A 13,280-nucleotide genomic window follows, 5' to 3' on the forward strand; every position below is an offset into this window, starting at 1 on the left:
GAAAGCATATGGTGAAGGTTGTCTTGTGTGACAGACAAGAAAAAAAAGAGGCCACCAGAGTCACTATACTTTGGCTTAGCTGAATTTGCTTTCTCTCAAGTTCTCTTTTTGTTCTTGTTTCTTTATTATTTTGGTTTTCCGAAACATAGCTGTGTTCAAACCTGATTTGTTGTGCTTTTTGGGCTCCAACTGGGAGGGGAGGCCTTAATCCAACTGTGCTTCAGTCGTAGATTACTAAAAACGCGCGAGGCGAGTACAAATATCACACGATATCTGTACTCCACAAATATCCGCGAAATTCGCCAGCACTGAAATAACAATTTGGAGTGTTGGATGATAAATCTCTTATGAGACGTTTTGTTGTGTAGTATCCCTGACTATTTTTACTCGTTGTTTGTATTTTGACCCGCCCCACGGGCTCGTCGAATACGGTACAACTTGAAAAAATACTCAAAGGTACTAGACAACAAGATTTCTAAAAAAATATATGTATTGTTGTATTTATCTCGCAGATACGAGTCCCAGACACAAGTATATATACGTTAAAAGATCGAAAAACGTTCGTTTTCTTCGTTGCTTAGTTTTGTAATTGCATGACATGTTTTCCTCTTCAGTAAAATATATTATTACGCAATTGTTTTCTTTGTTGATCGAGGTAAAGTATGAAACTACCATTATACGCCGTCTTTTCATTTGGGGTTTATAATTCTAGACTTTGCAAACAGCACATGCAAATTCAAAATAATATATATCCATATGTACCTGAATCAATTACTGAAGAACCATAGTTGGCCCTCAATGACGTTGTTTGTGGCTTTGTTTCAGTCAATTGCAGCACAACTTATGCATAAGCTCGATTGATGCTCTTTATTCCTAAAAGTTTCAAATTGATTTAGTGTGGTTGGATTTTCCATTCGAATAACTCCTTAGAGATATTCAGTGCTTGTCATTTAACAAGACAATTAGCGAAAGTTAAGGACCGTAACAGTCATTTCTGAACCATGAAGTAATACGCAAGAACTTCCCTTTAAATTCATTGAACCGAATGGACATCCAGCTCGCTTGGCTAGCCAAGTGGCTCTTGTGATAGAATTCTACCATGGATGGCTGCCTCGGACGAATTTTTCTGAGAACAGCGAATGAATGTCATGCATTACCTAAATGAAGTTACCCTGAACTAAAAGAAATGTGACTTTGGTTATATACTATAATGGACGAATTAGCCCAGCCCAAAATCAGGCTCCACTTACAAATTACTCTGCAATGGTTTTAAAATTGCAGTAGACACGTTCGCTTAAGAGTGTTCGTATATGGTAAGGTGATCGATTTGAAACTGAATTTAGTGGAGCAATTTGTGGGAACAAGTGAAAATAAGGACACAAAATAGAACATAAAAAAAATCTTCATAAAACTCCACATTATTGCATGAATATCTGGACGCAGGATTTACAGTTAATCGGGTATACTGACTCTCCGGTCTATTGTAGTCGTGAAAGGGACTGTTGTTAGCTGTAGTAACGGTAGTTTTACCAACGTGATGGAAGTGAATCACGTGACTGTGATGATGACTTCCGGTCGGGTTTTCAACACATCTAACAGCGATATCAAAAAGAGAGAACTTAGTGAGACCAGTAGATAGTTGGAGGTTGCTTTCAGTGTTACTGACTCATGCAAATATCTACCTAATTTTATTTTGCATACAACAACATCCCTGTTAAAGAGAAGAGTGAGAAAGAGTTTAGAATATCTACAAAACTAGTCTCGTTTATTCACACTCTTAACTTCCATTATAAAACATTATTTTTCGTGGATTTTTAAATAGATTAGAAAGCTACAGTATGATATATTTTTATAAGGACAAAGAATTTACAGCGGGCTTCAATTTGTGAAATTACACATTTGTACATATTAACCCAGTTCAAAGCCTTTTGAGAAAAGCTAGGTAAGCTTTCAGAATCACGTTTTAACAGAGACCTTTAAAAAAGAGAAAAATTCACTCCACTGAGAAAAAAGGCAAAATCTGTGGTGATCGGAGATTACATGGTGTCTTCCATGAATATAAATTTTGTTGTCATTGCCGTCTGTGAAAGTGTAAGGTAGATCTTATTTACTTTCCTCGCTCAAACGTTGTTTTCCACTGCTTCCCTCACTCTCGCGAGGGAAGCAGTGGAAAACAACACAAAGGCCAAATTATCTATCAAACGTATGGTAGAGGAAGGCCTTGCGAGAAGGTTTCAACACGAAAAATGCACCCCTACTTAAGTAGTCTGACACACTACTTCTTAACATAAGACAAAAAATGAAACTCCTGTACGAAACATTATTTCATTCCAAGAAAACTACAGATCTACTTTTGTAATGATCATCAAAGGACACCTTTGAGGCTCTGAGTGTTCCTTAGCTGGGCCAGTCCTTGAAGCTCATCTTCTCTATCCTCGTCTTTATCACCACTTTCTTCATCCCCACTATCTCCGCTATCTTCTTCCTCTCCGCTCGCTCCACTATCCTCAGCACCGCTATCTCCGGCCCCGCTATCTTCTGCTCCACTATCCTCTCCGCTGCCTTCAGCCTCGTTCTCTTCAGCTCCGCTCTCACTGCTGGACTCTTCTCCACTTTCTTCAACCTGCTCTGCATTGTCTCCAGACCCGCTTTGGTCACCGCTGCCACCACTACCATCATTAATGTCGCGGTCTCCACTTCCACTATGATACTCCTCGACTTCCTCGATGTCTCCACTCCCAGACGTTTCTGCTTCAGCATCTTTACTTGGGATATTCGGCAAACTGCTTCGTTGGCTCGCATTCACGTCGATACTGCCTTTGAAATTATTATCATCTGCTTCAAGATATTCTTCTTGGACATCTTGCACTAAGTTAGGGTGGAATCTTTCAATTTTTGGCATCACCGATCTCGGTTTAGGAGCTGCAGGATTTGTTGTAAAAAAAAAAGACAATGATAAGAGAGGCAAGTTGATAAAAAATGCATGTCACATTTTTCTGTCAATGTGGGCAGTAGCCCCTTGAAAGACCCAGAAGACTCCGCAACATGTAACAAGTTTACTCCTAGTTTAATGGATCTCTGTGTCTAAAAGCAGCTAACTATGTTGGAAAAACCATTTTAAATCGAATATCGAAAGAAGTGCGACATGGTTTGCTTTTGTTTCACTTAGCTCTGTGATTGGTCCGGAAAACTCATGTCACTCCTCTGACCTTTTGCCTGCAAACTTAAATCAATTGTGATTGCTTCGAGACGTTTCTCTTTCGTCACCTTGTATACTCATTGGCTTATGAAGACTACCCTTCGTTCTGATGGTTTTTGTGATAACTTTGGTTTGTGTTGAAACAATTGATTTAAAACAGCTCCATTGTAAGGTAAACATTACCAAAGCTTATCTCTCCCCTCTTGACATAGGCCACTGTAGGGTTCGTATGGTGTGTCTCTACCGGAGCTGGCTTAGGCTGGCAATACTGCCTATTAGTACAAAACACCGTGTAGCACTTATCCGCCATCATCATAGCCACGTGACACTTCTCATGCTCACAGCATCGCTTTATGCATGAGTTAATGTCTGTAACACCTTTGTGATGAGTCAGTTTACCAGATACCATGCCAGCCTGGAGTATCGTCTTGTTTCTAATTTCGCCATCCAAGCGACAAACCTCTTCTTGGTTTGTTTCGGTTCGTATAACGGGAGTTCCGTCTGTAAAAGTAATAAAAATATGAGAAGAAAAATAATTTGTTGCTTGCTGTGAAACATAAATTTATCCTTGGTTAAGGACAGAACACTGAGAGCTTCAGCAACAAAGCGCACTTCATTTCGGCCGATAAACTCTTACAATGAAGTCAGAAATAATTATGTCTTCAAAATTTTTACGAGTTACTTGGTTGCTTGAATTCTGAAACAGGAATTAAAAAATTGAGTTTACATGGACTGCGCAGGGTTAAAATTTCGACACTGGATTATAACAGAAAGTTCTCAATCACTCCAAGCAGCTAATCTACTATTTCCAAACATCTCAGTTGAGCTACTCTGTTTTTTGATTATAATTTTTTTTTTTTACTGGGCCGCTAACGTAAATACTTGAAACAATTTTAATACCCAATATGGTCAAAGTTTTTCATCTTTTGCCCGGGTTAAGTTCATTAATTGCCACACCTGCCGATCGGCAGAAAGCAAGGAAGAGCTTAAACAACTACAATAGAATTTGAATACTTTCTGTTGAGGAGCCAGGTTTGTTTTGAGCAAGCAACTGTTTTGCGAGGCTACTTGTTGGAATTTTTTAGAGTTTTTGTTCATAAGATTAACAAATGATTTCTCCCCGCTTCATCTTCAGACTGAAATATACAATCTTAAGTTGTTTAATATCCCTTACCTTCTCTTAGTTTTACACCAAACTTTCGTGTTACAATGTATTGGGTGGATCTGTCCAAATTAGTATCATTACGCCAAGCGTCTTCGTCGGGAATGGTGCGACAGCTTCTTTCACTGAAGCACTTTACAAGGAAACACGTACGGCCAAACATGTAGGCTAAGTCACAAGAAGGATTCTCGCAGCACAAGCGGGTACATATTTGAGGGTTTGCCACCCGGCCAACGTCAGTGAAGAGCCCAGCGTTTGGGCCGTCGAGAAGTCGGGATTTTGTGTAGCGTCTGCTTTGAACGCATTGTAAGTGATGTGGAGACTGGCTAGATGGAATTTTCACTGAGTGAAGCAGAGTATGGAGTCATCAAAAGCTGCATCTGATTAGATTTTGTGAGAAAACAATGGTATGCTTTGACTGCCTGCGCTACTTCTTTCACTTACCAACTTTCTTGCCCTTTTGATATAACCATGGCGCTACAAAAGCCATTTTCTGCTTAAATGAATGATCAATAGCGGCGGCGGGAATCGCCTGACACCTCTCCTCTGAGTAGCATTTCACCAGATAACAGCGATCGCTTAGCATAAAAGCTAGGTCACATGGCTGCACTTTGGACTCGCAGCAATATCTTCGAGCAAATAAAATTAAAATAAGTTCATGTTTTACAACCTGTTTCTTTAACACATTTTCTTTTCAGTGTGGTACCGATGTCCAAATTCGAGTAAGGTGTAAAGGAATTTAATCTTGGTTTAGCACAAGATATAAGCCAGAGAAAGTTTTTCAATCACTTTTCAATAAAGTTTTTTTAAACGAAAATTCCACAAAATTTCAGGTCATCTCGAGAACAACTTTTAAGTGACAAGAAGCCAATAAAAACAAATCAAGTAGGGACTAACGACTTTAAAAAATACACACAAAATGTACATGTTACTATTAAATATAAATGCAGCATCTAAGTTTAATTTTCATTTACCTGATACAAGTCTTTATACTCTTAACCTTTCCGATGTCTGTGAATTTTCCTGCTTTCAATCCACCCATTAGCTTCACGTTGTACATGATCTCGTTGTGCGGACATTTCGCTTCAGGGTCATAGCTGTTAAGATTGTCGCTCACCGGTGCTTCGGCTGCAGAAGTTAAGAATAACGTAGACCTGTTTTCAAACTGAGAAAAGGACTCACTGCTTGCAGAAAGAAATAACCAAAATCTGACATCAATAATACAGTCTTTTTGGGGTTATGGGCGGTTTGTCCCATGGCAAGTTAACCTCTTGCCTGTTTGCTCGCACCATTAATTATAACAAGTTTACGCCCATTTCCACACTATTCATAGTTGTTAAGGCCCAGTAGTCTATAGAGTCTCACTGGCCCAAAGCATTCGGAATCCAAGTGTCTTGAGTTAGATTCCTCATGGGTACTACTTTTTTTTATTTAGCCTAAGCCCTTGCTAAGACAAAAAATATCTTTTTCTACTTTATTACTGAGTTTAAAATTTAGCATTTTCTAAAAACTCACTCAGTTGTCCAGTTCCTTTTGTAGTCATGTGCGCAACTTGCATGTCGATATCTTCATCATCCGCTGGAATTGTTTCGCATGTTGTGTCATTCAAACAATGTACGCTAAAACATTTCGGCCCGTGCATCATGGCCACGTCACACTTCTTTGTATTGCAGCATAAATGCATGCATTCCTGCATATTCTTCACCGGTCCACGGTCCTTGAAAATCCCAGCAAACTGACCACCTCTGAGGGTTACATTGTACTCAATGTCTTCTTGTCCACAGTTGTATTCTTCTAGGATCGTGTGACCTAATGCTGCCAAAGATGTTTGAAAATTTTTTATCAGTAATTAGAGAAGGAATTATTGTTAAAAGTTGTGAGGGATGCCCCCCTGGCCCTAGTTGTTCAAAGGATGGATAATGCTGTCCACTGGATAAATCTATATCCAGTGGATAGCGCAGTACATTTTGTGAACATACGAGTACCATTTTATTTTTAAGTCTCTAAGAAATTTCTTGCTCAATTGATTTATCTAAAAGCGTACTATAACGATAGAAGCATCGTTTCAACTTTTCAATTTGCCGTGAACAAATACGAATATAACAGAATGACAAATATAGATCTCTTTAGTAAACTTCAAGTTTGTAAAGCAACAAGGGCTCGCTTAGCAAACTTTTATCTAGCCAAGTTTTTGACGAAAACAAACCCACGAAGTATTATATTTCAGTTGATCTTCAGTCAATATTTTTCTTATGGTCAAGCTCCGCTGAGCAAGTGACACTCTGTTAAAACTGGTGGTAAGATTAAAAAACCGTATATTGTGAAGCCTTTCAGCGGATTTTTAAAATTGTTCGCAGAAAGACCTCTCATTACTTGAGCCTTGATAAAGTACTCGATAGCGTCTTCTAAGGCACACTTATTTTATTTTGTAAACGATGAATTCTTGATTCCTAAGAAGCAAGTCAATCAAGAGATAAATTTCTGCTTACCTGTTGCAAGAGTTATCAAGATGGCCGAAAGCATCAACCATGTATCGTCTCTGGTTTTTCGACCACAGAAGGGATTTAACATGACTACTGAATTACACAAAAACACTGAATAAAAACTCTTTGAAATCTGATCGCACACGGATCAAGAAAGACCAAATAGCGAAGAAATGTTTTGGCAAAAAGAGCCAGTGAGAGCAATAGCAAATGTTGACTGATGACCTAGCAGGTCAAATATGCAACCTGTCAATTTTAATCCGGCGAGCCAATCGGATGGCGGGCTTTGTCGGTCACAAACATAACCTCACTTTTAATACAACACAGAGTCATAAAATGCTCAGTTCCTTCTACTGTTGTAGTCTCGTTTTGTATATCGGTTTTTTTGTATGTTTTTTTTTTTCCCAAAAATTCAAGTTACTAATGGTAACAGCTCTTTTCAATACAATTTTTGCAGGTACTGGTTTAAAGGAGGACTGGTCAGTAAAGATACATCATAAGGCAATATCATGCGGTATAATTATAGCCTACAAAAAATTATATTTCACCATATGATATTTGGCTGAGGTTAACTGATGATCGTTTTCTCTTTTTGTCGTTTTACGCAAATATACAAAAGTCTACGTTTTGTTTATTTTTTCTTCCAAAATACCAGCTCAAAAGTATCGCTAAATTAAAGGTCTTAACAAGGATTTTTCCAATCTGGAAGCCAGACAATAATTTTACTTGTAACAAATAAGTATTTCTCAGAAAAACACTTAGGATATCCGATTTCAGTTTACCTCTAAGTCATAGGTCAGCAAAAAAAAAAAAAAATTAAAAAAGAAAAGTCTGATAGTTTCTTTTTCTCTAACATGTATTAGGTTTGACGCTTGAGAAACCAATTCATTTTGTCCATTTTAGCTAGGAGTCACGCGAAGCCTTTTGGCGAAAGGAAACAAAACATTAAGAACAATGGGAGGGGAGGGAAGAACATCGTTCCTTTTTGTGTCCCCTCACGTGACTCCGGCTCAGTCCACACCTCTCACGTTTGGAAGAATCTCATTGGAGCTCACATCACGGGGGGGTAGAGTCTCAATGGGTTAATGGCTTTTGCGGCTAACAGTTACAATTTTGGCTAATTTACGGGTAATGCTTAATGTCTTTCCTTTGCAGTCACCAGAAAAAAAATACATTTGATATTTTTACGACTAAAGGTTAAAGTTTGTAAATTCTTACGCCTAACAGCTAAATGTTTTGGCCGTTTTATGGCTAGCGGTTAACCCCACTGAGGCCCTCGAGAGCTCTAGAATATGGTTTTTTTGTACATCACTACGAACTTAGGAACCAGTCATTGTTTTTGGCCTGGTAATGGGGTGGGGGGTCACACGGTAATGGGGTAGGGGATTACATGGTAATGGGGTGAGGGATCACATGGTAATGGGGTGGGGGATCACATGGTAATAAGTGGAGGATCACATGGTCTTCAGGGGAAGCAGGTCTGTTCCCTCAATACCGCCTGTCAGAATATTCGGGGATGCCACTGTTATTGTGCGGTAAGTCTAGAAACATGAGACCCGGTTGACTCCAATCTGAGAGCGCTTTATTCTTTGAACCTTACAGCCTTCTTTGCAGTCCCATGTAGCATTTCAGAATAGAATTGCACAGAATACGTTGGTACAATGAATAACAATTTAATAAATTACTGTTGATAACGCGAGATTTGGTGCTAACGAAGCAGACTCTCGGATAATTAGCTAGAATGGTTTAACTACCAATATCAATTTCAGCTTGCTAATGAATTATTTTGGTAATCAGTAATTGGGAAACAAATTGTGCTTTCTATTCGAGTTCGTTGCACACTGTCTTTTACGCGTCAGTCTACCACCACGGCTGCAATGAAGACTCGAATATCCTTTGTAACTGACCGCATTCTTCATCATGAGCCGTTTGACTCCAGGCAGAGAAATTTAAGTTTTCGCAGTTCTCATTAATTATCCAGCTAATAACTGACGAGAATAGAAAAACCAATGGCAAGTGGACGTTATGGCGACATGATATCAAGTTCTCCCAAACACTTCTAAAAGACACGAATTTGCATGATGGATAAAAAATGAGTACGGTTCACGAGATATTTGGATTTGACGGATCAAAGGGAGAATTCAAAGTTCGAGACTGTCTTGACTCCATTTTGTTGCTTCTCAGCAACAAAGGCCAAGGATTATAATTAACATAATAGATAAGTTGATGAGAGAGTGACGCGTGAGTAGGGAAAAATAAAGGCAAAACTGACGTTGGCTCTCCCGTCAAATTTATGAGAAGGACGACGAGAAATCATGTACCATGAAAGGGGCTGGGAAACGTTTTCAATCGTGCAGATAATGGCTCGACGCCTGCTAATTATCCGGGAGAATCGTGCAAAGCCTAGATAAAATTTAAAGGAGATAAAATCGTTTTGTGTTTCTTTTTAGCTCTGTGTTTTGCCACCGACTTAACAAATCCTACCCCTCGTTTACACTCGCTCTAAATCACTCTGAAGCATGCTTGCTTGTGACGTCAGACAGGCAAACCCAAGCACGGGCTAGAGATTGGAGCAAGCATGAAAGAACAACAGCCTGCTTATTTTTGTCGCGGTTTCATATGGACCAATTCTCAATGCTCCTGTTTTTTGTTTACCTTTCTTCGCACTTTCCGCGAACGCGAGAGAAGAAAAAAGGCTTTAAGACGAAGAAGACGCCAACACTTGTTCTTTCAAAGCACAAAGTTTGCAAATGGCATTTTTTCAAACAGTTTTTTGTTAATGGTGACAATTTTTTGTCGGTCTTGACATATTTAACGACGCTCAACACGGAACTTGCTTATGCGCCAAAAAATCTGGGAAGGATCGAGATGTCAAACAATGCTTCACCTGATTGGTCAATTGTTTGTCTAGCTCAGCCCAAGAGCACTCCGCACTGCTCTTGGGTTAAGCTGCGGTTCTTTTGAAGTTTAAGCAGCTCCGCCTTCTTTCTTAAGCAAATAGGCATTGCCAAGTTTGGTCGGTCACATTTATAACAAGCTAGGAATTTGCTAGAGAAACAAAAATTTACCAAGCAAGCATGATCCTAGCGCAAGTGTGACCGAGGGGTTAGTCTGTGCAAGGGTACATCAAGTTATCAGTTAAACTCATTCAGTCACTGTATATGGATAAAAGCTTTCTTTAATTATTAAAGGGAAAAAAGTGACAATGTGTACGAGAAACATAGTTACATGGTGGTACAAAAAAAGTTGATGCACGAGAAAAAAATATGATAAATATTGCTATCTTTACAACATTTGAGAGCTTCTTGAGTTCATGATATACAGTAAAAAAAAAAAATTTTCTATCGCTGTGCACAGTAACGTCTTCGCTTTGTATTCAATCAGTTTATTAAAAAACCTTTACACTCGGTATAAAAATAGATACAAAGACTCTAATTTCATTAAAATAGCTTATCTCTTGCGATTAAATAGATCGCTACTCTTCAATCTTCTCCCGTCACCTCAATAGGAACCAGAACATTTTAAAGCTCTGTATTGTCCATGAAATAATCCGGGTTACTCCAACCATGAAAACAAAGATTTCTTTTCACCCTAAAAAAAGAGCAGAGATAGTCTACGTTACGTAATTACAACAACTATACAAAAAAATTAAATTAAATAAAATTAAAAAAAAAACTTATCAACAAACAACAACAACAACAAAAAAAGACGAAAAACAAGAACCAAAGCAAGTTGCACCTACCTCTGCCATTTCAAGACCTCTAAGTCTCGCTCTCCTTCTGTAGCGTATAACACACATCACAGCACCAATCACGATTAACACGCTTACGCCTGCGACTGCAACGAACGCTCCCATACCAGCTGAGAGCGTGGTTGGTTTTGAACTGTCCAACATAACGTACTTATCTAAAACAAAAAAATATCATAAATATTATTATCCAAAGTAAGAAGCAAGAACAGCCTTTATGAAGAATTTGGACGATTCTCCGGAAGTTCAAGATAAAAGTTTGTTTATAAATTTAAAGTGATAACGTTTCTAATAAGTAAACTACAAGTGGGAAGTAACGGGCATGAATTCATCGACAAACTGGTAAATTATAGCCAATTTTGTACAAAATTTGATCAAAGATCTCTAGATTAAAGTTTATAATAAAACACAGCAACCCCTTTAATTGAGTAACTTCGTGGCCAATGTCCATGCATGTTCGACCGACAAGCTCGCAGAAGAGAATTGTATTTTGGGAGTTTAATTTGATAATTAACTTGTACCCTCGTCAAAAAGCTATGTATCAATTTACTCATAAATCTTATCAGAGGTTCAAAAAGTCAAGCAAACGAGCCCAAGGCAAAGTATGGCTACGGATTTTGGAACTTAACCTACCAACACATGTTTTGTTGTCCTTTTGCAGCCAATAACCCTTCAAACAGAAACAGTTGTAACTACCAAGAGTGTTGTTACACAGCTGAGAACAGCCATGGCTAGGCTCTGTGCATTCATCGATATCTGCAGAAAAAACAAAAAAAACAAAAAAACAAACAAAAAAAAAAAACAACCGAACTCAAATTAGAACAGTACCAACCTAGTCCATTGTTCACACAAAAATATTCCAGCAAAGAGAGTAGAAATACTTCAGATCACGCATTGCAGTGGAAACCGCAATACGCAAAGGCGAAAATAACTTAAATGAAGATAAAAAAAAAATATACAGAAACAGTTGTAATACCTAAGCAAGTTCTGAGGTCCGCCATCAGTCTGAACCCTGACCTGCAGTGACAGGTGAAACTACCCTGGGTATTCTGACAAAGGTCATCACAAAAATGGCTTCCGACGTTACACTCGTCGACATCTGGAGGAAAGCGAATGCAAAATATTTCAGGTTTTAATAATACCACTTACTTCATCTATTACCTTTATATAATTTTGATTCAAGAGGTGTAACGTCACAATACCTTCACAACTCTTTCTGTCTCTTTGTAAAATAAATCCAGAATGACATTCACATCTAAAGCTGCCTTGGGTATTAACACAAGACTGCTGACAGTCATGGCTGTGGGCTTTGCATTCGTCAAAGTCTAAAGAACGAAAATGACACATTTGAAATGAATTGAGAATATTACATGGTATCCTATCTTAGTTTTAAAAAATTTGTTTCCCTTGCAAAAAAAAACAAAAAAAAAGGGGACCATTTCAGAAAGGTTTAAGCTGAAACCTGCTAAGGGAGAAGCAACTTTTATGTAACAGTGAACTTCAAAAGGACGACAAAGCGCCTTGAAGCAAAATGCGGAAGGGCTTTGCCACTAGGCCCGGCCAAATTAATCAAAAAGTTAAAAAACAGAAACAGTAAAGTAACAAGCAAAAAATGAAACGGTGGCGCACAATAAGAGATTTGAGTCGATAAAAGTGCGACATTTTTTCTCACCGTTCAAAGTAAGACTTGCTGCAGCCGTTGCACTCCCAGCGGGGTTGGACGCCACGCATCGGTACATCCCTTGATCAGTGAAATTTACATGACCAATCACCAATGAGCCGGTGGGTAGAATTCTGAACCTATCTTCAGCAGGAATGGGTTGGTCGCCGTTTGGTCCTGATGCCCAGGCGATATGAGGGGCTGGGTGACCTCGCGCCTTACAGTGAAAGATCCCAGATTTAAACTGGGTTACTGTGAGATCCTTTGGTGCTTGAGTTATCGTTGTTGGAACTAAGGGATTAAAAGGAAAATAATAATTTTAATACTGGCTATACAAAAGAAGGATCTGAATTGAAAAGTTGATTAAAGGAAAACTTATCATTTACTTTCTAGTCCAGAGAAGGCGGGATGATCTTCATCTTTCTTGGATCCCATTTCAGTGATTTCTAGTAGAAAGTTAGTTAGAAATTAGCTTCATTCATTTTAATTAAAAGAAAAATGAGAAGTAGTGAATGAGAAGTGAGAAGTGAGAAGTGGGATGTGAGAAGTGAGAAGTGAGAGGTGAGAAGTGAGAAGTGAGATGTGAGAAGTAGCGAGAAGTGAGAAATGAGAAATGAGAAATGAGTAATGGGAAATATCCAATGATCAATAAGCATACCTATACAGTTTCGTTTGTCCGCTCGGAGTTGAAAACCTTCTTCACAGGAGCAGCTGTAGCTTCCAAGAGTGTTAAGGCAGGACTGCTCACAGCTGTGGACACCCATGGTGCATTCATCAAGGTCTAGAATAAGAAATAAAGAAGCATGAATAAGTTAAAACGACCAAGCAGCTTTTAAAGGTAGAGGTATTAAACATGAAGATAAAGGAATTCGAGTAATGTTCAACATCGAACGAAAGCGTCTACTTTTTGTGACTACCACTTAAGGCCTAAAATTTTCACAGGCAGCAATCAACACCATGTATGGGTTTCGATTTTGGACCCGATAACTGGGGTCGATTTATCAATGGCACAATTAAGACAAAACAAG

At 38.7% G+C, this 13,280-nt stretch overlaps 2 protein-coding genes across 2 annotated transcripts in view; both read right to left on the bottom strand.

The window, feature by feature from the left end:
- Positions 1 to 1,737: 1,737 nt before the first annotated feature.
- LOC111338938 (uncharacterized) lies at positions 1,738 to 7,072 on the bottom strand. Its single transcript, XM_022945505.2, has 7 exons — positions 6,851 to 7,072; positions 5,877 to 6,176; positions 5,336 to 5,489; positions 4,806 to 4,990; positions 4,374 to 4,703; positions 3,383 to 3,700; positions 1,738 to 2,922 (listed from the first exon to the last, which is right to left on the bottom strand). The coding sequence occupies exons 1-7, from the start codon at positions 6,930 to 6,932 to the stop codon at positions 2,366 to 2,368; spliced, it is 1,926 nt and encodes a 641-aa protein (XP_022801240.2). The 5' UTR covers positions 6,933 to 7,072; the 3' UTR covers positions 1,738 to 2,365.
- Positions 7,073 to 10,004: 2,932 nt separating this feature from the next.
- The window catches only part of LOC111338937 (uncharacterized), a 47,410-nt gene continuing 44,134 nt past the window's right edge, over positions 10,005 to 13,280 (bottom strand). The window contains exons 21-28 of the mRNA XM_088749237.1: positions 12,911 to 13,033; positions 12,639 to 12,698; positions 12,265 to 12,543; positions 11,795 to 11,917; positions 11,569 to 11,691; positions 11,226 to 11,348; positions 10,587 to 10,750; positions 10,005 to 10,435 (exon numbers count right to left, since the gene is read on the bottom strand). Coding sequence (XP_088605363.1) covers positions 10,400 to 10,435; positions 10,587 to 10,750; positions 11,226 to 11,348; positions 11,569 to 11,691; positions 11,795 to 11,917; positions 12,265 to 12,543; positions 12,639 to 12,698; positions 12,911 to 13,033 — 1,031 coding nt within the window. The 3' untranslated portion in view covers positions 10,005 to 10,399. The remainder of the gene's footprint in view (positions 10,436 to 10,586; positions 10,751 to 11,225; positions 11,349 to 11,568; positions 11,692 to 11,794; positions 11,918 to 12,264; positions 12,544 to 12,638; positions 12,699 to 12,910; positions 13,034 to 13,280) is intronic.

This window comes from Stylophora pistillata, chromosome 2, assembly GCF_964205215.1.
Source record: "Stylophora pistillata chromosome 2, jaStyPist1.2, whole genome shotgun sequence".
NCBI lineage: Eukaryota > Metazoa > Cnidaria > Anthozoa > Scleractinia > Pocilloporidae > Stylophora > Stylophora pistillata.